The sequence below is a fragment of the Gymnoscopelus microlampas genome, assembly GCF_963454915.1.
Source record: "Gymnoscopelus microlampas genome assembly, chromosome: 14".
NCBI lineage: Eukaryota > Metazoa > Chordata > Actinopteri > Myctophiformes > Myctophidae > Gymnoscopelus > Gymnoscopelus microlampas.
In genome coordinates, this window is record NC_139951.1 from 17,597,678 (window position 1) to 17,625,351 (window position 27,674).

At 42.6% G+C, this 27,674-nt stretch overlaps 1 protein-coding gene across 1 annotated transcript; it reads right to left on the reverse strand.

Moving 5' to 3' along the window:
* Window positions 1–559: 559 nt before the first annotated feature.
* LOC311060084 (integrin alpha-M-like) lies at window positions 560–27,674 on the reverse strand (the record flags this gene model as incomplete). The annotated part of the gene is made up of 30 exons (XM_084078208.1): window positions 560–1,444; window positions 1,917–2,027; window positions 2,114–2,227; window positions 3,309–3,419; window positions 3,508–3,588; window positions 3,723–3,821; window positions 3,949–4,015; window positions 4,148–4,240; window positions 4,327–4,406; window positions 4,557–4,655; window positions 4,746–4,887; window positions 6,057–6,130; window positions 9,629–9,754; window positions 9,859–10,016; window positions 10,125–10,264; window positions 11,206–11,339; window positions 11,473–11,685; window positions 11,780–11,929; window positions 12,021–12,160; window positions 15,761–15,890; window positions 16,364–16,437; window positions 16,539–16,686; window positions 21,104–21,254; window positions 21,334–21,479; window positions 22,987–23,114; window positions 24,256–24,370; window positions 24,532–24,599; window positions 25,036–25,124; window positions 25,283–25,385; window positions 27,632–27,674. The coding sequence occupies 30 exons, from the start codon at window positions 27,672–27,674 to the stop codon at window positions 1,340–1,342; spliced, it is 3,432 nt and encodes a 1,143-aa protein (XP_083934334.1). The 3' UTR covers window positions 560–1,339.

Here is a 27,674-nt window from a genome sequence, read left to right on the forward strand (position 1 = left end):
CTTTCTTTCTTTCTTTCTTTCTTCTCGAACCCCAGACTGCTGGCAGTTTGATGGATATTCCAAATCCCTCAGTCCCATGCCTGATGTGATGTTGGTTGTCAAACATGATACAATATGATATAGGTTTGGTGGGAGGCCAGTGGTCTAGTTGGCTGACCTCTTTGGACTCTACTTTGATTGAAGTTAACCACTTAAGCCCTATTTCAATTATAGCGAAAATAGCCGATCTAAGCTCACTGCGCGTCACACCGTGATTTTCGCCTATAATGACTTGCCAAAATACTTACACCAGGTTATAACATTAACACAATTGAAAAGAAAATGAACGTGTTCATGTTTCACTGTTCCTTACATTTGTTTTTCTTTAAACATAAAAAATAATGACTATACAGTAGGAGCATTCTAATAAGTTTGAGGCATATTGATTAATTCAAAAACATTAATCTAAAACAAAACTTGCCCACAATTCAGTCAGATAACTCACAAATAGATTGAGACCAATAATAGCTTGAGAACATTTTATTTATAAAATGTATACAAGTGTGAATATTATATTTGATCTTGGCGTTCAGACTATGCTAATACATTACTACATTTGCTCAGCACATTAGCAGATCCTACTGGTGGTACTGGAGTGGTGGTGGGACCAAACAAAGCATATACAACATCAGTGGCAGCACTGACAGCGAGAGGAAGTACAATGAAGCTTGAGTAGACTGCTTGACACGTCACATACAGTACTGTACATCGCCCACACAGTGCTGTACATGCGTATAAATCTCTCAAGTGTATCTGCATGAACTAGCTTGCAGGCTACACATCATTCATTAAAATATAATAACACCAGATCCACAGTGCAGAAAAATGCCCAAGCCAACAGAGTATTAAGAAATGTACAGATGACACATTGTTTTATAACAGTATGCACTGGTCAAAAGTGTTTTCTGGTAGCCTTCACTCCATTATTCAGTCTAAAAGCCCTCTCAGTACAGCTGTTTTCTGAGATGGGGGCGTGGCCAAAGTGGCTCTCTTTGGCGATTGGTTCATACTGGATTATCCCAATTGGGCCGGGCCGCCGGTTAGATTTTCAACCGAGAAAACCCCGTCTTTCTACAGCGTCACCAGATGCATGCACCCTGAATGCGAGGCTAGCGATTCAGGGTCTGGAGCCAGGCTAATTGTCTGGTGTACTAAAGTGGAAATGTCATTCAATATTAATATACAACTTCTCTGCAATGTAATGATGAGCAATGGTAAAACAAACCAATAAACAGAATGTAATGATCCAATGTATTACAATATAAAGTACAGTCTATTCTGTACATTGATGAGTCCCCGATCACTGTTGTTCCGCTGGTGGTTGAGCTCCACAGTCTACTGGACCTTGTCCTTCTCCACCCTGATCATCAATCATCTGCTTGTACTGACTCTTGAAAAACCCAGCCTGAGAGGATACAGATACACCAACATATTCATGAGGAGAAAAACTAGTATAAATACAGCCATGCAGCTCTAACGCTCTATAATAATATAGTGGCAAAAAACAACTACTGTACAATATAAAATACACCGTGAGAGGCTACGTTTTGAACATTCATAACACAATTAGTCCGTCTGGGCTATTGGACCATGACCACGACTACGGATGCCATAGCATGCGGGGAGCTCAGCCGCCATTACCCGTGGCTAAAGGCCAGTCCACACCAATGCAACTCCTGGCAACAAAACAGTTTTAGAGACCGTTGCAGTGGTCTGGACTGACCAGCTGCGGACCGGTGCCATTTGGAAGTAGTTGCAAGGAGTTGCTTTGTTGTGGACAGGCTTAATGGTAGAATAGTTGTAGTAATAGTAGGATAGTAGGACAGTCACAATAACTTGAAGTGAATGTGCAGTATACACAGTATACTACCTATTACCTTATATAAGCCAGCAGTGATCAAAGCCAAAAGAACAAGTCCTCCCACGGTTCCACCAATGATCGCATTGGTGAGGTCTGTCTCAGTGTACACCTCTACCGTGGCCACAATCTGAGGAGTGGTCACAAGAACAATTACATTTAATTCACATTCAAAGTCTTCTAAATGACAAAGAGCGAAATTAACATATAGCTTACCTTTCGAACTGGGGGATTGTTTTTAGACTCTGCTGAAAAGAAGATGTATTGGTTTCTGTCATAGTCCAAAGTGGCTGTGCTGATCAAACTAAATTTGGCTGACTGGAGACCAATCTGTGGGTCAGAAACAAAGAGGGAAGGGAGTCTTTGTTAGAGACAGTCAATACATATAAAATTCTATACATCTTTACTGTATCTACAGACATAATAGAATTGCAAAAATATTCTTATGACAAAGATTTTGATCCTCGCAGTCCTTTATTGATTGGTTGCTTGTAATACTGATGGTGACAAAGGAATTCTTGGTTGCATTTATGCATGTATGCCTTTTAACAAGTGTCACTACGGAGAGATAAATCCCTAAAATGTATTGATTAGTGATGCACAAACTGTCTGTGACATCACACAATTCAAAAATTCACCCACCCGGTTGTGGGTGGGTGAATTTTTCCAACATAGGGTAAATTATTAAAATTTGTATTATTAAACCCACTTCCACAAGGACCCAAATTGTAATCTGAGGAACATATATTATTTATGATAAGGTCAAGGATATGAAATACTTTCTATGCACAAAATGTCTGCATGTGTGTCCGTCCGTCCGTCCGTGTGTCCCCGCATATCTCAAGAACCGTCTGACGGAGTAATGTGCCAAGTGGGAAGTCATTTTGATCGGCACTTGTCCAAAAAGTCTCCATACAGTATGTGGAGTACCCTCATGTCATCAATATGTACTGGCCTGATAATGGGTACAATGGGTGTTGCATTACCGGAGGGGAATGCGTTCCCAACTGGCATCGGCCTAGTCATTTTAATGATGAACGTTAAAAAGAAAGGAGTACGGCCCGAACGGCTGGCGTAGAGGTCATGGGCACCTAGGCTCAATGTAGCCTGACAGCGTGTTGCGGGTTCGGGTCCCGATCCCGACGGCCTTTGCTGCGTGTCACTACCCATCTCTCTCTCCTGCACATTAGTGCGTAGTCCTGCACATTGTCTTCCCTTACAGAATACATTCTGTATCACTTCATTAAAGCAGGTTTTAACTTCATCAGGCAACATATAGTTGATGAATGTCAGTTGACTGATAGTGTAACATTAATTATTGAGGTAGTTTTAACACTACTGATCCTTTACTTTACCTCTACAGTGTATTGAGATCATTGTTACGTATTGAATCTTAGACATTGGTATTTACCTGCTCGATCCATCCTGAGCTCAGGTTAGCAGAGATGTGGTAAATGTCCCGCTGATTTCTTGCCATGAACACGTTGCATCTGAACACTGCACACCTGGCAACAGAGCAGTCCTATGGGCAATTAAAAGATAGATTAAACCAAAGTCATTAATGTTTGACAAAATAATTTTGTGCAATTTATTGATGGCAATACATTTACCACTGTAAGATCTTGCTTGATGTTATCTACAAAATCTGAGAGACTAGGTTCCTCATCATTGTGTCTGTCGCAGCCTAGAATCTGAACGTTGGAAAATATATAATTAGAGTCACATATTATAGGCACTCATTGAAATGAATCTGTCATGAGAAATACACAGCAGTTTGTGTGCTTGATTTCCAACATACATTGAAGTATATATGCATGTGAGTTACCTTTATGCTACCAGGATTTACCCAGATGTCTTTATCACCAAGCCTCACGGGCACCTTGATGACCACAGTAACATTAAAGGCTCTCACGGTATTTTCAACCTGGGAGAATATAGAACATGAAAGAAAGAAGGATGCGGTATTATTTGATGTCATTTGATGTCACAGCAGTAAACCTAAAAGCTGAATTGAATTGATAAACATAAAAGATTTGCATAACATGTTTTACCGTAATTGATTGCAGAAATGGTGTTTGTAGATCATTTCTTCCAAATGTTACATTGGTGTAGAGTGAACTGAATGGAAATAATAGAATAGTTTTTTTCAATATAAAACCTTAACAAGGTTTAATCTGATAACCAGTCAAAAAAAAAAAAAAAGTTTAACATACATATAGTGACAGGGTGAATAACAATGACAATGCAAACCTGGGATTGGAAATGAAAAGAAAAATGCTGTACTTCACGTCAATCTCCTTCTGTTGATAAAGTTCACTTTCTTGGGAATGCTCAGCATTACCACTGAAACAGAAGGAAAATTATTGCTAGTTATGTAATAATATAAAACACACACAATCAGTGCAAGGTTTTCCACCAGACAACAGTACCTTGTGGCATTTGCAGTGATCAGCATCTTTCTGTCAAGTTTACTGTTGGTATCAATCCCATAGGAGACAGTGAAAACAGCCTAGAATGGAATGAGAGAAATCAGAGAGAGTGCTTTTAACGTATTGCATCTACCAAAACAGTAGAACATATATTTTTAAAGTTATTTTTATCTGATTATCCTTGTAGGGGTGCGTGAACATAAGATAGGTTAGAAATCTAAAAGTTGAACCTGGGCATTTCTTTTGAAAATAGGCTTGTCAATGGTGCAGTCACTCTTCCCACGTGATAAACCATTCTCAGCGTCTAAAGAGTTACATTCCACTCTTCCCTTGGTAAAGACAAAGAAAACCACAATGCATGTTAATTACGATTCTTTGATCAATGATAATAACTTATTAAGGCTGAACTGAAGCCTTACCTGCTTTATGGTGAACTTCCTGTATGAGAGCCCAGGAGGGTATGTGAGGGTGACACGACTGTTGTACGAGTTCTCCTCTCTGTTCTCAACTGACACCATTACATTCAACAGTTCATCTATGCCCACTTTAACTTCTGTAGAGCTGATTATGATAATGCAACAGAAAAGAAAAAAGTTAAATTACACTGTCTTCTTGAGAGTACTAGGGGAAAGGCAAAATATCATGTTTGCCATTCACTTTGGTTTCATATGAAACTCAAAATAGGGCTATTAATCTTTGAAGCCCAGGCTCTAGAAAGACTCACTTTTACTCTCTAGAGTTTGAATCCTTGTAATCTCTCCGAGTTGCGTTACTGCATCTGTCAGGAGGGCCGTTCAGAACGTGTGAACATTGGCCTACAAGTGGGCGGGCCTTAGATCAGGAAGCAAGCCAAGCTTTACCCAATCAAATGTAGTGGGCGGGATTTACATCTGTGCGTTCGCTTTCTATGTGTTCCCACTGGAAATAAACCCAAACTCATTCAACGATGGCGTCCTCGGAGCCGATAACACCACGGAAAGTTAGTAACATTTTAACTTGTTCTTACATTATAGAAACAAGTGGGCTTATAACCAAAACGGTCCATGTTCCGTGGGGGAAATGTTTTTAGGGTTCCGTGGGAGAAATGTTGTTAGTGGGAATGAAAACATAGGCGTCCCACCGGAAGAGGAGGGCTGAGGGCAGACCAAACGGGCCAACTTACTGTATCCACAGTATATTGGGCGGTCCCCCCAGAGTCAAATTCAAAGGAAAAAAAGAGCAGAGGGCGCTGTTTTTTCCTTGATTGGAATTGGAATTCTTGTGATGTCGCTGATATTCAATTGTTGTATTTGTTTTCTTATTTTTTTTTTTCAGGATTACTACATGTTTTAGTGAGGGTACCTACCCTAGGAGACACGGGGAGAACATGCAAACTCCACACAGAAAGGCTAATTTGTTTTAATTGTCAATTGATTATTTGTGCCTTTGAGCTATGTGTCTTGTTGTTTATGTCAGTGGTTCTTTTACAGTATTTGTGATTTGAGTTACCTCCCGGTTTGTACAGCACTTAAGAAGAGTTTTTAAAAGTGCTTCATAAATACAGTTGACTTGATTTGAAAAACAAGCAAGCCCACAAAATGTTGGACTTGTTGGACTTTTGGCTGTGATATCAGGTATCAAGCAGGTATCATTCCATATATTCCAACATTTAGTTTGATAAGAACGAGCACTGGTTCATCAACAATGTAACCACACACTACAGTAGAGGATATGCATACGTTATGTCTCACCTGGTGAAGTTGAAATCAACTTTGAGGTTGTCAGTACAGCGGTCATCAGTGCCACAGTTGATTTCAAACCCTAACTGTGGTACAAGAGAGGACGTCAACCGTGTTAATCACATCTTATAATACAATTGGCATGCAGGCGCATGCGCGAGGTAATGGGTTTGTCCCCAAAAAATGGTTTGTCCCAAAAAAAGAACTGCGCATGTTAGGTTTCGCTTTTGGTTTGCATGTTGCAGTTAGGTTTCGCTTTTGGTTTGCATGCTGCAGTTAGGTTTCGCTTTCGGTTTGTGCGTTGCCAAATCATGTGCGAGAAACAAGCAGCGGTGTTGCAATGAACATCTACACGCTCCACTGCCTCTGTCTCCGATGTCCGGGCCAGGCTACTAGACTTCTAGTGTAATAACAATGGGCCCGATTCACTAAGCTGTTTACACCCATATTTTGAGTGTAAACAGCTTTATGGTTTTAAATGGGGGCATGGAGCGATGCAAAGGATCTTCCATATGAACGCGCCTCTGACCTTCAGGCAGAAATGAGGAATAACTGTGATCCGCACATGTCAGGGATTTACACACCCCTTTGTGAATTGCACGTCGGGTTTTGCTCAGAGAAAATACACCCTCCTTTAGTCACTTTATTTACACTGATATTTACGACCAGCTTAGTGAATCGGGCCCAATGAGATGATGGTCTTACAAGCTGTTAGAACCAGCTTGGCCGATGGCCAAATAGTATGCGGTTCTATTCCCAAGCCCGGCGACAGATTTGCTGCAACTCTCTCCCCATTTCCTGTCTCTCTACTACTGTCCTATCTAACTATATAAATGGCGACCAACTTCCGCACCCTCGGTGTCCACATCCCACAGCTCTGTTATCGACTAAACAACGCACCGCCAGACCACATGTCGCCAACTGACTCGCCACGCCGGCCGCGCTGAATTTACGCCTCGCGTAGGGGACATCTCACTGCTCAATACACCTTTTCCACCGCGCAACATAATTAATTCTACTCACCAAATGTCGGACAAAACGGAAGGGGAGGCAGCTTCGTACCGTTTACCGTGCGCACGACCTCATCACCACAACAGCACGCAGCCGCTGCGGGTTTTTTTTCCTTTTTTTCCAAACTTTTTTTTTGGTCACCATTTTCTCCAGGCACCATTTCTGGTGTAACGTCGGGTGTTTCTTTTCACCAGCCAATCACCTTTCACGTTGCCACGTCCGTTGCCACGTCGCGCTGACGTACGCTAAACAAGCGCTGCCGTGCGCACAATGCAAACGAGCCCAAAGGCGCGCAAAAAACAGCCGACCATTGCTTAGACACAAAGTCAGACCTGGCAACGCAGCCTACGCCAATCATGTGTGAGAGATCTACAAGCTATGGGGCAGAGACGCCACCGTATCTTAGCAACAACTACAGCGCTCACTCTCATTGGTCGTGTCACGCTAAGAGCAGTCTCCAGACAATGGCATCGCAGACAGCTTGCTGTTACTGCTGTAGCCATCACAGGCAGTTGCAGCACGACGGACAGGGCGCTGTGATAGCTGCCATGTCGCTAACGCTAACCTGGTTGTCATGCCTGCAGCGGCTGTGTAATCACTTTGTCAACAATGCACGTTCGTGTGGTGAATGTCTATATTGCTGCTCAGTTCGTCCATTGTAGATGGTGTATGTTTGTGTGTGTCTTCTGGAGAACTATGTAGCTCCACAGCAACTACAGTAACTAACGTAATGGCAGGACCGCCCCGTGCAACGCATGTTAGCCTGCATTATGGTCATGTAGTAATTTCAGATAATTTCGCTCCGATTACAGCAGTGTTCATCAACCCTTTCACGCCCCCCCCCCCCCCCCCAAATACACGTACTTGATCTGGCACCCCCCCATTCTGTTTGACTCCGTTCCACAAGTAAATATTGTGAAAATAGCCGATCTACAAGCTCGAAACGCCTCACGTTCAGAGGCTTTGTAAGCTTGGAGATCGGCTATTTTCTACATGATTGCCTCTTTCTTACATTCTTTGCCAATGTGGCCCATGTTTTCATAGCATAGTTTATTGACTACTTCTGTTGCAGAAATGGCCATTTCCTTTACTTTCGGTTTTTTATTGTCTCCGCCAGGCCGAAAGGCATGGCGCAAGACTATGTTTCACCCCCTGTCCGTCCGTCTGTGATAGCGAATCTCTCACATCGTTGACTTGATCGCAGCAAAATAACAGCCCGATGTGGAGAGTCAGTGAGAGCTGGATAAACGACGTAAAATGTGTCAAAAGGAGTCTGTACGGCTGTCGATAAATGAACACATGACGTCGGTGGGAGAGCAGATATTGTGTCTTTTGGACAAACAGCAGCGTGGTGCTGATGTTTGTTGTGTGAAGCAGCTTAATGTCAGAGTGTTTGTGTTGGAGCGCCTCGGTGCGGCTGCAGAGTTCATGTGCAACCTCTTCCAGAGAGACACAGAGACACTAGAAACTCTGCTGGGGAAAAAAAACACTGCTGGGCATTGACTTTCCTATGGACATTGATCTACACACTGCAGGTATATCTGCTACACACACAACATCAAACTACACACTGCAGGTATGATGCAGCGTTTGCATTACAGCCAGCATGCCAGCGTAGTTCCCATATGGTTTCAAGGTGGGCTAAACCATATGGACCCCATGTCAGCAATGTCAGCGGCATCCACTTCAGTCCCAACTGCGATGCCCATGCAGGCTATAAGTAGCTTCTACCTGGCCCTTAGGTGGGCCCCAACTAGCCATGTTTATGTGGGACCAAGGCGGGTCCTAACTGGGTTTGCCCATGCAGGCTTTAACTGGGTTCTACCTGGGCCCTAGGTGTACCCTAACCAACCACAGTGCAGTGCCCATCGCTCCAATTGTTGTGACGTCAGGGCTCTCAATACTGCACATTGGTGGAGGAGGAGGGGCCGCAGGGCGACCGCACACATCGCTGAACCAATGGTAGCCCACGGATGTTTCCTCTGTGGATTTACAATCTGCCCCTCTATGCCACATATCATCCGCACTACAGGGTCTTCACTGACCGAGCCACGGCCCCACTGACCCTCATGACGCTACGCCACTTAAACGTGCGGCAGCATGCGCTGGGTTGCCAGGTTTGCACAGCCTGCGCCAGAAACAAGCAACCACCTTCATGAAAAAACAAAAAACACCGAAATGGTCCGCAATGTTCCAGGGGTGTCCCCGCGCGTCCCAACACTCCACAGGGGGTCAGTGGACCATCAGGGGGTCCACGGACCCCCTGTGGACCCCCTGAAACATAAGAAATATTATTTCTTCAAATTTTTTCCTTTTTCAAAAAAACTTTTCCACAGTTTCACTCCGGCGATTTGGGTCCCCCTATATACACACGCCTGGGCCCCGTGCGCGGCTGGGGTTGAGGGGGGCGTAGCCCCCCGAAACTCTAGTATCAAATAAAGGCAAAATATCAAGGCAATGTTAGTCTGTCTATAATTCTCTAAATGAAATTAATTTACAGAAATATGTTACACATGAAAGGACAGACAGACAGACAGACTGACTGACTAAGGAATCATTTAAAGGTAACTTACATGATGATTGGTGGTTGTCTGAGCTTGCTGTTTAAGGCTGGGACTGAGGTTGGTGGGAGATGGAACGCCTTCAAAGGTGAATCTAAGTTCATTAGACAGTTCATTCAGAGCATCCTCTGGACAAGCCTGCAATGACATTATATCATATCAAATCATGAAAAGATTCACAGTCAAAATATTCATAAATGTGATTTCTCTAATTTAGGATAATATTTAGGTTACCAACCTACCTTTATGTTGAATTCATGTGAAAAGCAGTGTGTCTTTGCCATGTCAAGGGTAAAAGAGTTGAACAGCTCTCGTTGTTTTGGTGTCTCGATGTAAGCGCGGTTCTTTGGGATCTTGCGGGTTGAATCCAACGTCAGCGTATAATTTATCTGCGCTTGAGCTGGAACAGTTTAGACTTCCATTAAAAAGTTAGTATTTACTGTAAATGTATTTTAAAGTCTAAAATGTCTCTATGGTGTGTATACTCTGTATATTGACTGCATTAAACCTGTCTCCACAGTAGAGTGGTTAGTCATAGTGAAGCAGACTTTAGCTGTGTTGTTCAAGGGAGAGTTGCAGGAGATGTTGGTGGGGATCTGGTCTGGGCTGAATGTCACCTGTGCTTCCACCATTACTATTGGCTTAGATCTGGAAACGAGAGAGCAATACAGTTAGAGTAAGATGTATCTATCTATATACATAGAGTTGAAGGAAAAACCTCCATTAACATTTTCTTAAAAAGGGAAATGGAAATACTACAGCGTTCACTTCATCCAACAGGAATACAGTATGACGAAATGGCCTTTTAAAATAAAACAACTTTTATTTCTTGATGGGGAGCGAGTCGAGCGACACAACTCGACACAATGCCTGCTTTCTCGCTTGGATCAGCGGGAAACCTTGTGAATACTGAAAGCTGGCCATAATCCAGCTCTTGTCGCGGGCGGGCGTGCATGCGTGAAATGAGCGTGATAATTTCATGGGATGCCGCTCCGTCCTTCAGATTGTCCGCTCCTCCTAACTAGTCGCGTGCCTCCCATTGAAGATGAATTACTAGGCTCATCAATCACTCCCCGTCTGAATAGCCCTTTTAATAAGCAGTCATTGTTTGCGAAAAGTAATTGCATTACAAACAAAATACGAGACTGGCTTCAAGACAAGGTGGGGGCCCCCATGTGGTACCCGGCCCCCCACCACCAAAATAGGTACATGATATCATCAAACAGGGTTTTGATATTCCATACTGTTTGCCTGTATAATCTCGGCTTTAAAAATTGAATCAGGAATGCTACATCCAATCAACCCCTAATTGGAGTCATATGTTGAGGGTCCTCCATAGAGTGCACCTCCAAAAGCAATACTGACATGCAACCCAGCCTAGCGGATATGTGCTCTGCGAACTGTGCGAAGTACCCTTTTCTAGAGTCTGGCACTTGATTGATGTTTTCATTTTAGGTCAGGCTACAAAAAGTTGTTTTGAAAGGCCTTTTTTAGTGCCTAGTCTTTCAACATTTTTTGAAATGTGATATTTTTTTTACAAAATAACAGAATAACACCAGGGATATAATTACACCATTCTTTATAATTACCTTAGTAGGAGGACAACACCCTTTGAACCCACTGCCAAGTCAGGCAGGCTGTCTCCACTGAGGTCAAAAGAAGACTGGCTAATAGACAGACCAAAGAACCGCAGTCCAGGCTGGACATCAGAGCCAGGGATTCTCTAGATGAGGAAAAAAGGAAAGACAATATTTTAAGAGATACAGTTATTATAATACTTGGGTCATACCTGTCCAGCAAATACAGAACATTGCATGAATCCATGGAAACTGGATTAACCTCTGACTCACACACACCTGTGAATACATGGGATTGATTTTTCGTCTTCCATCACCATGGAAAATATAGATGCTTCCTTGACCATCATTCTCTAGTGGTGCTCCCACAGCCAAATCATTGAATCCATCATTGTTGAGATCAGGCAGTGGAGCAAGAGAGGAACCAAACCTTCCTCTTTGTCCTGCAATACCTTTCAACACTGTTGGGCTATCGAATAGACAATCAGCTCTCTGGTGGGAATATAAAAAACAGGAATGAGAATTTGAATACCTGAGGTACTGTAAAATGTATGCATTTGATGACAGAAAGTGAAACATTATTTACCCCTTGAGTAAGGCTACAGACGTAAACCCTGCCCTCTCGATGCTCTCTCTCCGTGAATGAAGGAGCAGATATGAGGATTATGTCAGTGTATCCCATTTGATCCACATCCATGGTACAAACCTCTGCCCCAAAATATGCCCCAATCTGAAACTGAGCAAGCCAGAAATCATCATTCAAAGCAGGAATAATGATGATAATTTCTATTTTCCTTCATGTTCTGTGAATAATTTTGAACAAAAACCTGTGGATTTGTCGAGGGGTCAATCTTTTGGGGGGTTTTGCTGGAGGAGAACACCATTACCATCCCCATGTGTTTATATCTTGGAGCACCTACAACGGTGAAAATGCCACTTCTTTGTTTGGCAATTGCAATGGAGTAACCTAGGGTAAACATTAAATTATGTTTTGAAATATTTAATTATGCTTGGGGTGCATACTGTATACAGTAGGTGTTGCATATGCTGATTATCAGAATAGTCTTAATGAGAAGCCATCCCTAGAACCCTTTATTTATTTATATATATATATATATATATATATATATATATATATATATATATATATATATATATATATATATACACACACACATACACACACACACACACACACACACACACACACACACACACACACACACACACACACACACACACACAATACATATACTGATGCGCTAAACTTGGACACATCATCAGTGTTGTTTCCTGGATTCACTGGGTGTTTCGGGTCTTTCAACAGACACCCTCCTCCAGGCGACCTGACCGAGGCTGATCAGACCCCGGCCTGTGTCCAAGTGGCTTGCTACTACCCCACGGCTCTCCCCTCTTCAACCAGAGCCATCTGGAGGCTTTTTCTGCTGCGTCCACGTTGTTGCCTATGGCTCTTCTTCAGTTGGCACCGGTTATGCCCAGTGTGCCATAGGCTTTGCTCAGCAAATAACTGGCAAAGCCCCTACTGCCCACCTCCACTGGCATACACCTGGTCCTCCATCCGTTCCTCCGACAATCCTTCACCAGCTCCTGGTACTTCTCCCTCTTTCTTTCTTGAGCCTCCTCCATCCTCTCCTCCCAGGGAACTGTCAGCTCCAGCAAGAAGAGTTGTTTTGTGGCCTCTGAGACCAAGATGATGTCAGGTCTCAACCTAGACTGGGTGATGTGTGGTGGAATTTTCAGCTGCCTCTCCAGGTCAACTGTCATCACCCAGTCTCGGGCCGTGGAGAGCAAACCAGCAGAGCAGTTCTTTGGTGTTTTTTCCGGCCTTTGTCCTTCCTTGACAAAGTGAATGGCCTTAGCTGTGGCTTGGGTGTATCGGCTGCCCGTGATCCCCTTGCTGATTGCTTCAGCGATGGTTTTGAGGACCTGGTCATGCCTCCATCGATACCGGCCCTCACCCAGCGCCTTGGAGCAGCTGCTCTGGATGTGTTCCTGTGTCCCAATTTTGGAACACAGGGGGCATGCAGGTGTTTCTATTTTGCCCCATATGCACAGGTTGGACGGGCTTGGGAGAACATCATAAACCCCCTGAATCAAGAACTTGATCCTGAAGCTCGCACCTCCTCCTGCACCAACCTCTGCCTCTCCCTCCCTCTGGCAGAGTCGTATCGGGTCGCTGTTAGGCTCCCAAGTCCGGCTCGGCCTTGCGCCAAGGATGGCCTTGTGCTTCAGTCGAGTTTCTGCTTGCTGGACTGCATCGGCTTTCCTCCACTTCCTCCCTGTCCTCACAACAATCCCTGCCCCGGGCACTTTGGCATCTCTGGATCCAGAGTACTGCAGATGTTCCCGTGCCACGATGAACTCCTCCTTGACTGAGCTGAAAGGGAGTCTGAGTTTATTGGTGTTCCCGTACAGCCCGATGTTGCTTAGGCTGCGTGGTAATCCCACGCAGCCTTGCTCAAAGCCTTCCACCACAGTCATCGGGACCTCATAGATGAGCAGAGGCCAAAGAATTCTTGGCAGGATTCCATGCTGGTAGATCCAGGCCTTGAATCTTCCCGGGAGCCCAGACTTGTCCACTGTTCTCAACCAGCCCTCCAGGTCAGCACTGGTTGCCTTGATGGACTCTCTGTCATTCAGACTACAGTTGAAGACCTTTCCAAGGGTCTTCACCGGCTTCTCAGTGACAGATGGGATCTGATGTTCTCCCAACCTGAAGCCGAATTTGTCTGTGACCTTCCCCTTCTTTAGAACCAAGGACCTGGACTTTGCAGGTTTGAAACTAATGCGTGCCCACGCCATGATGCTCTCCAACCCCTGGAGGATCCACCTGGCTCCTGGTACAGCTGTTGTTGTTACTGTGAGGTCGTCCATGAAGGCTCTGATGGGAGGTTGCCTTACTCCAGACTTGCTGAGGGGGCCTCTGCATTCTGGTTCAGCTGCCTTGACCAGCATGTTCATTGCTAGTGCGAAGAGAATCACTGAGATGGTACAACCAGTGATTATGCCCACTTCCAGCTGGTGCCAGTCAGATGTCATCTGGCCAGAGGAGACTCTCAAGCTGAACTTGTTGTAATAGTCCAGGATGAGGTGTTTCACCTTCTGGGGTACATGGTGTTTCTCCAGTGCGACCTCCACCAGCTTGTGGGGTATCGAGCCATAGGCGTTGGTGAGATCCAGCCATAATACAGCCAGGTCCCCTCTGCCTTCTCTCGCCTCCCCTGATGAGCTGGGTTAACCCACGCCTGTGTGTAACCCACACACACATATATATATATATATATATATATATATATATATATATATATATATATATATATATAAAATCGAGCGCAGTGATAGTACAAGTAGGCTTAGCAGGCAAGGCAGGGTGTAGGCTACAGTGGAGCTGCTATACACTCAACCTCACTCATCTCCCTTCATTCCCCTTCGCCAACAAGCTAACACACACACACGCCCTCATTCCCACAGTTCAGTTAGGCAGCCTTTTAAGCAGTCCACTATTCACTGTTCATTCTACATGCTCAGCTTGTCACAGCTCGTTGTGTCAGCGTTCAAACTTCCCGGCCTCCTCCCTTCGTGGCATTTAGTTTTCATATGTTAATGCGTGATTCTGTGGATTGTACTGTGATATGTGGTATCTTAAAGGGCACGACCACTTTGGTAGAGGTTTGGATTGTGTAGTTACCTTGCCATCAGTGTTAATTGTGTTGACTAAGACCAAGACTAAAAGACTAAGATTTTGATATTTAGTCGACTAAGACTAGACTAAGACTAAACAATTGAGAGATGGCAACCGTCGGGTCGGTTTGGGATCTTGCTCTTCCTGGAGAAATTTCAGATGACTAAAATAGGACTGAAACGAAATGGTGTGTTTACTGTGTTATTCAAAAGACTAAGACTAAATCAGAATTTGCTTTCAACACAAGAAATCAAAAATAATTGCTCCATTGATTAGAAATTGATAATTCAAAATATGCTCCTCATTGATTTACATTGTACGGTAAAACAGCTCTCAAAGTCACTCTTTTAGCACATAAACGAACGCAAACAAAGTTGATTCAGACAATATAGAACATCACCACCATTTTATCATTATAAAAATGTTAACTTCCGGTTGATTTTACTATTTACGACCAGATCCAGTCCAGGTTTTCTTCCTAATAAAAATGGCAAAATGAACAGGAAGTTGACATTTTTGCTAAATAAAAAAAATAACTTTGTGTTAGTTTATGTGCTAAAAGAGTGACTTTGAGAGCTGTTTCAGCACACAATGTAAGTCAATGAGGAGCATATTTTGAATTATCAATTTTTAATCACTGGAGCAACTATTTTTGATTTCTTGTCCACCTTTGGAGTTACATCATGGCAAGGTAACTACACAACCCACACCTCTACCAAAGTGGTCTTGCCCTTTAACTTATGCAATTAAAAGGTTCAATGTTATGTTCATTTAATAACTGAAAAGACTTTAAATACTTATAATATACATACCTTTCGATATTTGGTGGTCACTGCATACAATACAGTAATATAATATTCTCACCAAGATAACTGTCAGGATCCATATCTGTAAGCTCCTTGAAGTTTCCCCTCTGGCCTTCTGTTGAGACTTCCTGGTAGCTCCCCCTCCACTGGAAGGCACCAACAGCTGCCATCTGGAATCTGCCATCTCCCTAGTATATACAGTAAACTGACGTTTTTATGGATAATGTTTGACTATATTTTGTATATACTGAAGAATATAAGTATATACTGTGCTTCCAATGTTTTAAATGTTAGTGTTGCCTCTATAAGATCACAAGTTGTGCCGTACTGTCTTTACAATCAAGTTACATATTAAAATGGATCTGTAAAAAGGGACAGACTAGAAAGGGGGACTCAGTGGTGAACAAATCAGCAACACACTCAGTAACAGCTTTCTCTCTCTCTCTCTCTCTCTCTCTCTCTCTCTCTCTCTCTGTCTGTATCCGGCGAGAATAAGCGATGCATTGTCACGTTTACTGTGTTGCCGTGGGCAACACAGAAATGGGTCTTTACTGAACGTGTGTGTACACACCTTAAATATTTTTTGTCAACACAAGGAATGACCATTTTAAATCCATTTAACTGCATATGTTTCTGAGACTATTGCAGTGTTTTTGATTACCCCAGGTACATAAGCAGCACTGAATCCCTCTTGAGCCATTTCCAGTTTCAATGAACCACCACTTGTCTGAGATCCTGTAAAGACAAAATAAATCAACAAGTCTACTCAATTATTCATTTAAAAAAGTGATGACTGTCCTGCTGAGACAGATTTTATGTGGACTTTGGAACTTTACCTTCAATTTTAAAGATACTGTTCTTCAAAGCATCCTTGATTCCATCAAGAGCTTGAAAGTTGGTCACTCGAAACACGTGCTTCGATGGATCGGTAGCAATGGTGTCCAACTCTGCTATTGCTGAAGCTTTATTAAAAGCCCTTCCAACCTAAGGATACCAAGATACAGAGTTTTGTTTACAATGTTGTGAATGACATTGTTAGTCTATACTCTGTAAATGATAATCATTTGTTTTATAATCCTAGGCTCATCTCGACATTGATAATACTTATTGTAGATTCAAAACTGAGAATATTTTAAAACTAAATGGTAATGGAAATTAACCCTCAAGGTCAAGGTGTCTTTGTTACATCTTGTGGTCAAGTACATAAGAGTAATTATTTGTTTCTGGCTCCTCATAGCAAAGAAAGAACAGTTTGTTTGTTTGTTGGACCTAACTAACAGTACTTATTCTAGTATTAAGAAAAAGAGAAGTAACAATTTGTTCCTAGCACTTGACTAGGTACTTGACGGGGCTGTGTGCAGGTCCTTACTCCTAGTATATGAACATAAGTTTTCTCCATGTGTGTATGTAAAAGCTCTATAGCAGTGTTTCTCAAACATATCCCAAATGTATACGTATTAGGCTGCAGACCCAACTTTTAAAACATTTTGTGCCAGTGATGCCACAAGAGAAGGTTTGTATTGTAAGATCAGATTTAATACAGAATTCTACAACTGTCTTTACTATACAGTAGGTGGGGAGAGAGAAACATAATGCTCTGAATAGTCATCCTTATACAATACCTTTTCTAATTTGACTACCTTCTATCTGGTGAAATTACAATGAAATGAACGACTTTCAATCTGGCATCCATTTTGGGCATGTCATAGGCAGGCAAACCCTTTTTCAAAAATAGTGAAAATAGCAGATCTATAAGCTCTTGAGTAGTTTTTTTGCGTGAGAAAATGAAGCCGTTGCTGTGCGTTGATGTGGTTCTTCACCACATATTGTTCTCCACCTTTCTACTAGGCTCAAAGATCACTGAGATTACTCTCATTTTCAGCAACTTGCGTTTTTAGAAATAATGGGTAGCAATTTGTATTGAGTGTGTCCAGACCCTAGATACTGTATAGAAATCATGGATAGGTCGTAAGTGTCCTACAGTACTTCTATGTTCACAGCCACCTACTTTGCTGTGGAACGTGATGATGTACATTAATTACTATGGATACCATAACCAACACATATTAATATCGAGCAAAAGCATGATATTCGTATTGAGCGAAATTGCCACATTAGTATTGAGCAAGCACATTACACCTTGTGGATTGAATGCTACCTCTGACGCTGAAGCTAAGTGTTTCTATCATATAGGCTATGGTCATTCTCTCTACACCAGTCTGTGTACATATTTGTTTTCTGCACTCCTATTACATTTTCTACTCTCCACTTTATTGGTTATTACTACTTAGTATCATTGTACTACTGCAGGGGTGTCAAACTCATTTTGGGGTCCGGGCCACATTGGTCAAACTAGAAGCTCGGCCCTGCTACGCAGGGCCGAGCGTCTAGCCCGCCGCCACGCCCACGTAGTGCCCGCGGCCACTTGGCAGCGCATATAAGTGGCGTAGCGTCATGAGGGCCAGTGGGGCCGTGGCTCGGTCAGTGAAGACCCTGTAGCGCGGATGATATGTGGCATAGAGGGGCAGATTTTAAATATCCAGAGGAAACATCCGTGGGCTACCATTGGTTCAGCGATGTGTGTGGTCGCCCTGCGGCCCCTCCTCCTCCACCAATGTGGAGGAGGTAGAACAGGTAGAACCCAGTTAAAGCCTGCATGGGCAAACCCAGTTAGGACCCGCCTTGGTCCCACATAAACGTGGCTAGTTGGGGCCCACCTAAGGGCCAGGTAGAAGCTACTTATAGTCCGCATGGGCATCGCAGTTAAGACCCACCTCGGCCCCACATAGAATTGCCTAGGTGGGGCCCACCTAAGGGCCAGGTAGAGTCGGTGGGGACCCCCCACAGGCCAATGTTAAAATGGTAGCACTTGTTCCTCAACATAGTGTGAATGTGCGTGCAAAGTTGACCACAATCGGACGCTGCATTCATGATTTGCGGCATTTTGTGCAAACTTTAGATGTGAATCTTAGCCAATCGGGATGGAATATGAAAGATTAAACAGATCCGTCTTGATCACATGACTATAGAGATCATGTGTACCGATTTGCATGAAATGTAGATAAAATCGGAAGGAGTAATGTAAAGAAATATGTTGTACATAAGTCGGCCTCCTGGTAGCGCTATAAAAGGTAGATGTGAAAAATGCAGGGGAAAGGTTTTTCCTTGACCTCTAGAGAGTGCACATACAAAGTTTTACACAGATTGGTGCAGTTATAGGTAAAAACACAAATCGGACTGTTATAGCGCCACCATGAGACTGATTAGAAAAATCTCAAGTGGAATTTCTTGCTCGGCATAGTGGGAATGTGGGTGCAAAGTTGCACGGAAAGTGCATGCTGTGTTCATAATTTGAGGCATTTTGGTCAAAACGGAGCAGTCCTGGAAACTTTGGAAGCCATTTTTAGTCAATCAGGATGGAATATGAAAAATCTGAAAGACCGTGTTTTTTTTAATGACTATAGAGATACTGTGTATCGATTTGCGTGATGTTAAGACAAAATATGTAGGAGTACTGTGAGAAAATGTGTTTTGCAAAAAGCGGCCTCCTGGTGGCACTATAACAGGGCCATGTGAAAGAAATGGGGCAGAGGTTCTGAATTGGCATCCAGGGAGTGTGTGTGCACAGTTGCGCTGCGATCAAGCCAATGATGCGGGAGATTAGCTATCCACAGACGGACGGACAGGGGGTAAAACATACTCTCGCGCCATGCCTTTCGGCCTGGCGGAGACAATAAAAAAGCTAAAGTAAAGGAAAAGACCATTACTGCAACAAAAGTAGTCAACAAACTATACTATAAAACATTGGCCACATTGTCAAATAATATAAGGAGGCAAACATGTTGAAAATAGCCGATCTACAAGCTTACAACGCCTCTCAACGTGAGGCGTTGTGAGCTTGTAGATCTGCTATTTTCACAATATTGACTTGTGGAACGGAGTCAAACAAAATGGGGGGGTCCCCAGTTCAAATATGATTATTTGGGGGGGGTAGCCACTGCCCTAATGGGACCGAAATGATCTGAAATTACTACATTACCATAATGCAGCCTAAACGTGCGTTGCACGGGGCGGTCCTGCCATTACGTTAGTTACTGGAGTTGCTGTGGAGCTACACCAGAAGACACACAAGGCCACAACATACACCATCTAACGGAGCAGCAATAATAACATTTACCGCACGAACGTGCATTGTTGACAAAGTGATTGCACAGCCGCTGCAGGCATGACAACCACGTTAGCGTTAGCTACATGCCAACTATCACAGCGCCCTGTCCGTCGTCGCTGCGACTGACTCTGATGGCTACAGCCATAGATATATAAACACTACAGCAAGCTCTCTGAGATGCCATTGTCTGGAAACTGCTCTTAGCGTGACACGACCAATGAGAGTGAGCGCTTTCGTTGTTGCTAAGATACGGTGCATGGCACACGGCGTCTCTGCCCCATAGCTTGTAGATCTCTCACACATGATTGGCGTAGGCTGCGTTGCCAGGTCTGACTTTTTGTATAAGCAATGGTCGGCGGATTTTTTGGCGCTTTTGGTGTCGTTCGCATAGTGCGCACGGCAGCGCTTTTTTCGCGCACGTCAGCGCGACGTGGCAACGGACGTGGCAACGTGAAAGGGTGGTCACTGTTTCGCAGATGATGATTGGCTGGTGAGATTGACCACCCGGAAGTAAATTGCGAGCAGACACTTTATGACACTTTATGATTATTAGAAAAGGAGGCACATGTGAAGGTTGAAAATTAAGTAGAATTACTTATATAGTTTTGCATGAGCGATTTTTGTAGCAAGTTGGGAGTAAAATGGAGCAGTGCTTTGGCCGTGAGTTGTTCCCTAGTGGTTGAGGTTCCAAAGGCACACGGCTCTCTGATTGTATTGTTGGGATGGGATGGGATGGGATGGTGACTTGATGTGGGCCAGTTGCGGACACGCATGCGCGCTCACACGCATTCAGTTACAGGGCCGTGCAGAGGGCGAACTGAATACCGAATATAGGAAACACTTGTCCGAATGTCTGAAAATTATTATTTAAAAAATATATATATACCGTGGCTTCACGGCTTGTTCTCACAGAACAAGTTTGTCCAGTATTCAGACCCAGCCTCAGTGCATTAGAAGCTGCTCCCATTAAAAGGTATTATTAAATGGCGTTTTCTAAAATCACATCGCAGGCCAGATTGGACGACGTGGCGGGCCAGAATGTCTATCCGAGCTCAATTTTCTTTTGCTACAGTTTGTTAAGGCCCTCGGTCTCTGCTAACAGCTGCATCATTGGCCAGTACTCTCTGTGGTATTAGCTACAGGTATATGATTTTGTTTTACTGTATATTTAATCTACGGTTTTCATTTTTCCTTAAGTATATTTTGAAATGATGAGTTCATCTAACAACTTACCCCAATGGCAAATCGAACAATGCCTTTGCTTGCAGCTAGGGCAGCAGCATTAGATAAGTCACCACTGTCATGAGACACTCCATCCGTAATGACTATCAGGAACTTGTTCACATTTGGTCTGGATCCTCTATTTCTTGAAAAAACATGTTGGCTGTCAGAATAGAAAAAAAAGAAGACATTAATGGAAAACTCTTAAAATAAAAGACTGGTACGTTGTGAAAGGCACTTACACAACATGTTGAATTGCTTTAGCTGTATACGTCCCTCTTCTTTGTTGTATAATATCATCAATTTGAGTTTCCCAAGATCCTGATGTGTCAAAATCATCAAAATGATAGTGGATGGTGGGGTTTGTGGAGTACTGGGCAACTGCGAACTGCAAACACAGAAACGCATTGAACTCATGTACATGTGCAGTATGCTGCAATTTACAGTCAAGTAGTTGAATTGGTTGAGAGAATCAAACTGGAACAAGAATTTGTCAACGGGGGGGGGGGGGGCGTTTCACTGTTTCAGCCCAGCTATGGCTGCACATGAACTCTACAGCCGCACTGAGGCCCCTGCTGGAAAGCATCCCAGCCCAAACATTAACGTAACTAATAATTGGGCCGCGCGACCGGGTAATGACCGTAATAATCCTAAAAAGAAAGTAAAGCGAAGTATTTCTAAAAAAATTTGCCCGGTACGCGAAATGGCCAATCCGCCCCTGTGTCTCTCTCTCTCTCTCTCTGCTGCTGCTGCAGCTGCTCCAGCCATGCGAAGTTTCCTGGCTTTTTTTGCGTGGACCCATGGCTGTGTGCAAAGTTTTGTAAAAGTTTTGTGTCGTCTCTTTGTCTCTCTGTCTTTCTCTCCCTCCCTGTCTATCTCCCTGTGTGTCACTCTCTCTCTCTGTCTCTCTCTCTTTAACCCTCTCTGTAACCCTCGTTACAACACCCCCATTACTGTAATCCAGATTACTAATTTTAAGATGTACTGTAAAACGTTATCGTTTTTTTTACTGCAGCGTTACATGTAATCCGTTACTTCCCAACCCTGGCTGTATGTGACATAATCACTCTTCGGTCTGTTGCTAAAATACCTTGAGAACAGGCGTGGCAGATTGTCATGACACTTGGAGGGAATGATCAATGTCACATCTGTAATATACAGATGTGAATCTAGTTTACATACTATTTAGAATATATATATAATATATTAGAATTCAATTTTACCTGTGGTCAACAGATGGCAGTGCAGTGCAGCCTATACACAAATCCACGGAGCGCTGTCCTGTAGGTGGCCCCGCCATTGCTGCGGTCAGCTGCTGCTGCGCGGTGTCAGTCAGCTGCAGTCAGCTGCGTGAGCAGTCGGTCACTGACTGTTCACGTTACTCTTTTACCTGCATTTTACAAACTTTTACGAACTTTACAAAGATGTACAGAAAATCGTGACGAACCTGTGTAGTTTATGGCTGCTCCAACAGCCAAGCAGGTAAAGAGTAACGTCAACAGACGGACAGAACCGCAGCAGCAGCTGATTGAGTCTGACACCGCAGCAATGGCGGTGCCACCTACAGGGCAGCGCTCCGTTGATTTGTGTATAGTGCAGCTACAGAGTCCTTGAGCATGCGCAGTAAGCATCTACCAGCAATGTACAGACACATGCCATTCATTCCTATCAACGTCTCCTCCTGTGGGCACGCACTTGAATAAACTCGACAGATCTGTAATCCATCGTCCTGCCTGGTGTTTACCGAACGTTAAACATCTAATGTTCTATAATAGTATTTGCAACTCAACAGTGGAAGAAAGCGATGGAAATCTCTATCCAATCAGCATGTATTCAAAATATGGCCCAATTTAGAAGAAAGCTGACCAAAACTTGGCCAATTATGCGAGTCCCACCTTTGTAAATCCGCCCACAAGTGAGCGAATCATTCCTTTCACAAAAGTCTTCATTTTGTTGAAATCATTGGGATTAACGCTGCCTGAGCCATCCAGTAAGAATGCAATATCTGCTGCCTCAGGACACTCTGTTAAAAGATGTGTGAGAAGAAAAGATTAAGGGCATGCTCATCTTTTGTTAATTAGTTGTATCTACCGTTCCTCTGCAACTTTGTACATCTTGATACCATTTTCTTTAAAGGCAGGGCATAATGTGAAAAAAAACTGAATGTATGTCATAATTTGGCATTTTCATAAACAATAATTATGTTTTATAACTGTTGGAAAATGGTGTTTGAACAGCTAAAGGGAGGGAGGGAGGGAGGGAGAGGGTGAGAGGTTGAGAGGGAGTGGGAGATGGCTGATTTGTTTGTGGATGATGCCATGATGACACATTGAGGTTAGACAACACACTCCATATTTTGCATTTTACATGGTTATGGCTGAGCCAGAGTGATGTCAGAGGTCTGCCCACCCACCTGCCCTCCCAACGTGCTATAATGGGGCAATGTTGAAAGGGTGGCATTTGTCCCTCAATGTAGCATGAATGTGTGTGCAAAGTTTCTCTGCAATCAGACGCTGCGTTCATGATTTGCGGTATTTTGTTCAAAACGGGCCACTCCTGCAAACTTGAGATGTCAATCTTAGCCAATCAGGATGGAATATGAAAAATCTAACGGATTCGTCTTGATCACGACTCTTGGTGGCGCTATAAAAGGTATATGTGAAAAATGCAGAGAAAAGGTTTTTACTTGGCCTCTAGAGAGTGCGCATACAAAGTTTTACACAGATCGGTGCAGTTATAGGTAAAAACACGAATCGGCCTGTTATTGCGCCACCATGAGACTGATTAGAAAAATTGCAAGTGCCATTTTTTCCTCGGCATAGTGAGAATGTGCGTGCAATATTTCACGGAAATCTTAAAAAATGTAGGCAATTTGTTCAAAACGGACCAATCCTGCAAACTTTGGAAGCCACTTTGAAAGGCATGCCTCGGGCCTGGCGGAGACAACAAACGTCTGTATGGGAAGCTATCACGTGTCAGAGAAGATAGCAGTCAGGAGGATGAGACTAGCCTGTCATTGCCATTGACACTGAGAACTACCTGCCAGAAGGCTTGTGCTGTGGGAACCAACACGGGGCGTTGATTAGTAGGACGTTGCACACCTACCTAACGTGGACGTGCTAAAGAAAGACGCTGATACTGCTCTGTTTAAATAAACATATTACCTTCAGGAGATGATGGGACATGCATTCCTAACTTGTCATCTGCACTTATCTCTAAGCATACACCATTGTATGTGGTGATATGTGTGCACTCTCTTGGAATGGCTGGGCCACATGCCTGAAATATATGAGAGAGAGAGAGAGAGAGAGAGAGAGAGAGAGAGAGAGGGAGAGGGAGAGGGAGAGAGAGAGGAGATAATTAAATATATAATACAAAGCAAGTAAACAAGACTAACTAACTTTGATATTTACTGCATAACATAACTGCAGTTAACTCACAATTGTCTTTCCGGTCATAGGGTCATTTATCATTGTCAAGCCAAGGCAAGACAAGTTGAAAGCTGGCACTGTATAGGATGATGGAAAGATCAAAGTCAGCATATTAAGTTATATTGTGATACATAGATAGACAGATAGATTATCTTTATTTGTCCTTACATAAATTAATTCCACAATAAACAAGCACGTTAATAATAGCCGCAAAAATAAACAGGTTTAAACGATAGCCACAAATAAAACCCCTTCCCTATTACATCATCAGTTAAACATTCAGTATCTACTGTATCTTCCTATGAGTGAATGTTAACTCAAAATCTTAACAAATCAGTCAGGAAACTGAATTTAGTTTAAAAGTGACTTTAAATCCTCATTAGAACTGATGCCATTTGTGAATATTTGTTTCACATATATATATATATATATATATATATATATATATATATATATATATATATATATATAGTAACTCTTTATATTAATTGTAATGCTAATATTGTGGTTTACCATGAATAGGCATGGGACTGCATGACTCTGTAGAACAGTTATATATTTGTCCGCTCCTGGCTCGTGAAAGGGGTGCACTGACCAGTAAACTAAGGAGAGCAATCAGTGACAAGGAAAGTGTTAATATAATAAAATATTGAAAACATATGTAAATTACATTTTCTGTTGCTTATGCACTGGCTAATGATTGTTAGATTAAAAGTTTGGTCAAGATGTCAGTGTTTTAGACTTGCGTGTCTTTATTTACCTTGATTGTCTTTGAACCACCTTGTATCCAAATCCATCACCAGGTGAAGTCAAGGATTTCCAAACCACAGGATCAATATTAAAACCAAATGTGGCTTGGAACACTGAAAAAAGGAACACATTTTGTTCCGTTAAAAAAACGTGTTCCGTAAAAACAACAACAATAAAAACGTGTTCCGTAAAAACAACAACAATGTGTTCCTTGTTTTAAATGTACAGTCAATGAGCCGTACATTTAATGTACAGCTCATTTATTTTTTTATGAACCAGGTATAAATTCAATTAAATACAGCATAAACACAATAAAGCTCAAATGCTTTTTTACATTTTGGTCACTTGCATTGGTATATTGGTGCAGATGGAAAAAAAAGTTCTGTCCATGCCAACTGTCAGGTGAATTTGTCTGGTGTACAAATGCAGGTAACGTTTTTTAAATATGAGTTCATGATAATGTTCTTATGTAAGTATGACATATAACAAGACACAGCTAAGGGCTAGTACACACTGTAGGATATTTGCTCCGATTATGCTGTCTGGGACCTTTTTTGGCACTCGCCGACCAAACCCCCGATCTGACGCAGATCGGGCTTTGATCACCGAGGTTTTGCTCGCTGTGTGTGAAAGGCTGTGCGAGAGGAGAGCCTTTCAGAGGAGCACTTTAAACCTATATACAAATGCATTGGATATTTGAAAATAGCCGATCTACAAGCTCACGACGCATCGCAGCTATTTTCAAAGAAAAATCTTGAAAAAAATTGAAAATAGTCGGATATTTTCCAAATCCGCACAAATCTTGTATGGCAGTCTATGGCACAACACATTTTCAGAAGGGTGAGGGGGGGGGGGTCTGCGGACAAATACATATTATGTGTTGTTTAAACCACTGGTTTAAACAACATTAGGAAACAAGGCCAAATAAGCAATCTACACTTTAGAAATAACCCCCAAAAAACGCAACATGCAACTACCAATATTTACAAGCAACTCTACAGAAAAACAAGCCCAAAGGCACTTATAATAAGCGGACATGGACAGCGGACATGGTTTCTGAGTTGCATTGCGCACTTTTAAGCTGGTTGACTTGTTTGTTTCATTGAGAGAGATAGAGAATTATTTAATGTCAATCAATAGCGTCCTGTCTCGGTCTCGCACATATATCACGAGAGCCTTGCCCGTTTTCGTGAGACGTGGGTTAAAATGAATTGGAATAAAAACAAATGTATGTATCGGGTCTGGATCGCATCGTAGTGAACTATCATACAGTGTGTGATCCCTTGTCGGCGATCAATCGTATAGTGTGAAAACCACAACGATATATCACAGCCGATTTCAAGAAATAGACTCCTATAGTGTGAAATGCTTAACGATCAGACGACTCCCCGACCACTGTAAAAGTCCTACAGTGTCTACCTGCCCTAAGTGTAGGTTATTATACAACTGACAAGCTGTGTCTGAAAATAAAACCCATGCCTGGGTTTTGTTTCTGCCAAATTGGTGCGTAACATATAGGCCTATCAGACTCTTAATTTGAGAACACCATGTTGTGCGTAAAAAGGTGATGATACATACATTCATTCAAAGATGTATCTGTGCATTGGCCTTTGAAACCATGACATTACTGTGAATATACTGTATATGAACAGCATGGATTGTAGAAATATTTGCAGATGTATTCATTAATTCATGCTTTATTTGGAATATAGGAAAAGGGGGGATAATACTACAATAAGTTGCAATGCTATATATTGCTTACATTATTAAAGAACACAGTGTTGGTCAGTAGCTTAGCTAATAGCTTAAATACAGTGTATTTCTCAGTAGCTTGTGGGTATTATTAACTCACAACCTTCAGAATGAGTCAAGTAAGCTATTTCATTCACCATTAGCTTGACAAAAACTACATCACTGTTTTCAGTGACACATCAACATAAAACTGCACAACAGATGAATTTTGATTCTATCTCATAAAAGAGGGAATTCTCCATCTTCATCCATTTGTAGCTTTTGCCCATATAGCTTGTTCATGTTTTATTGCATCAAGTATTGCATCCTTCAGCCACATTATCAACCCCATTAAGGTACAAAGTATCTTCAATTTAGCTAACTACTTTTACCAAGAAATGTGTAGTGTACTGTAACTATAGGCCTATTTTTAAAGAGAGCATACATTTAGTGCAGCTCAGACACTTTTTATGAAGAGTAACAAAAAATACTTGCTCAACACTGAGAACTCAGCACCCTGCTATTGAGTTAAGTTGATAATGTTAATAATAGCTCCGCAATTGTGGCAGTAATATAGATTTTAAGTTGTAGAGAAATTAGAGGGAGGAAAAATGCATTTTTGTCTTACCTGACAAGTAAATTGCAAGAACTGCCCACTCCATGAGTGCCAT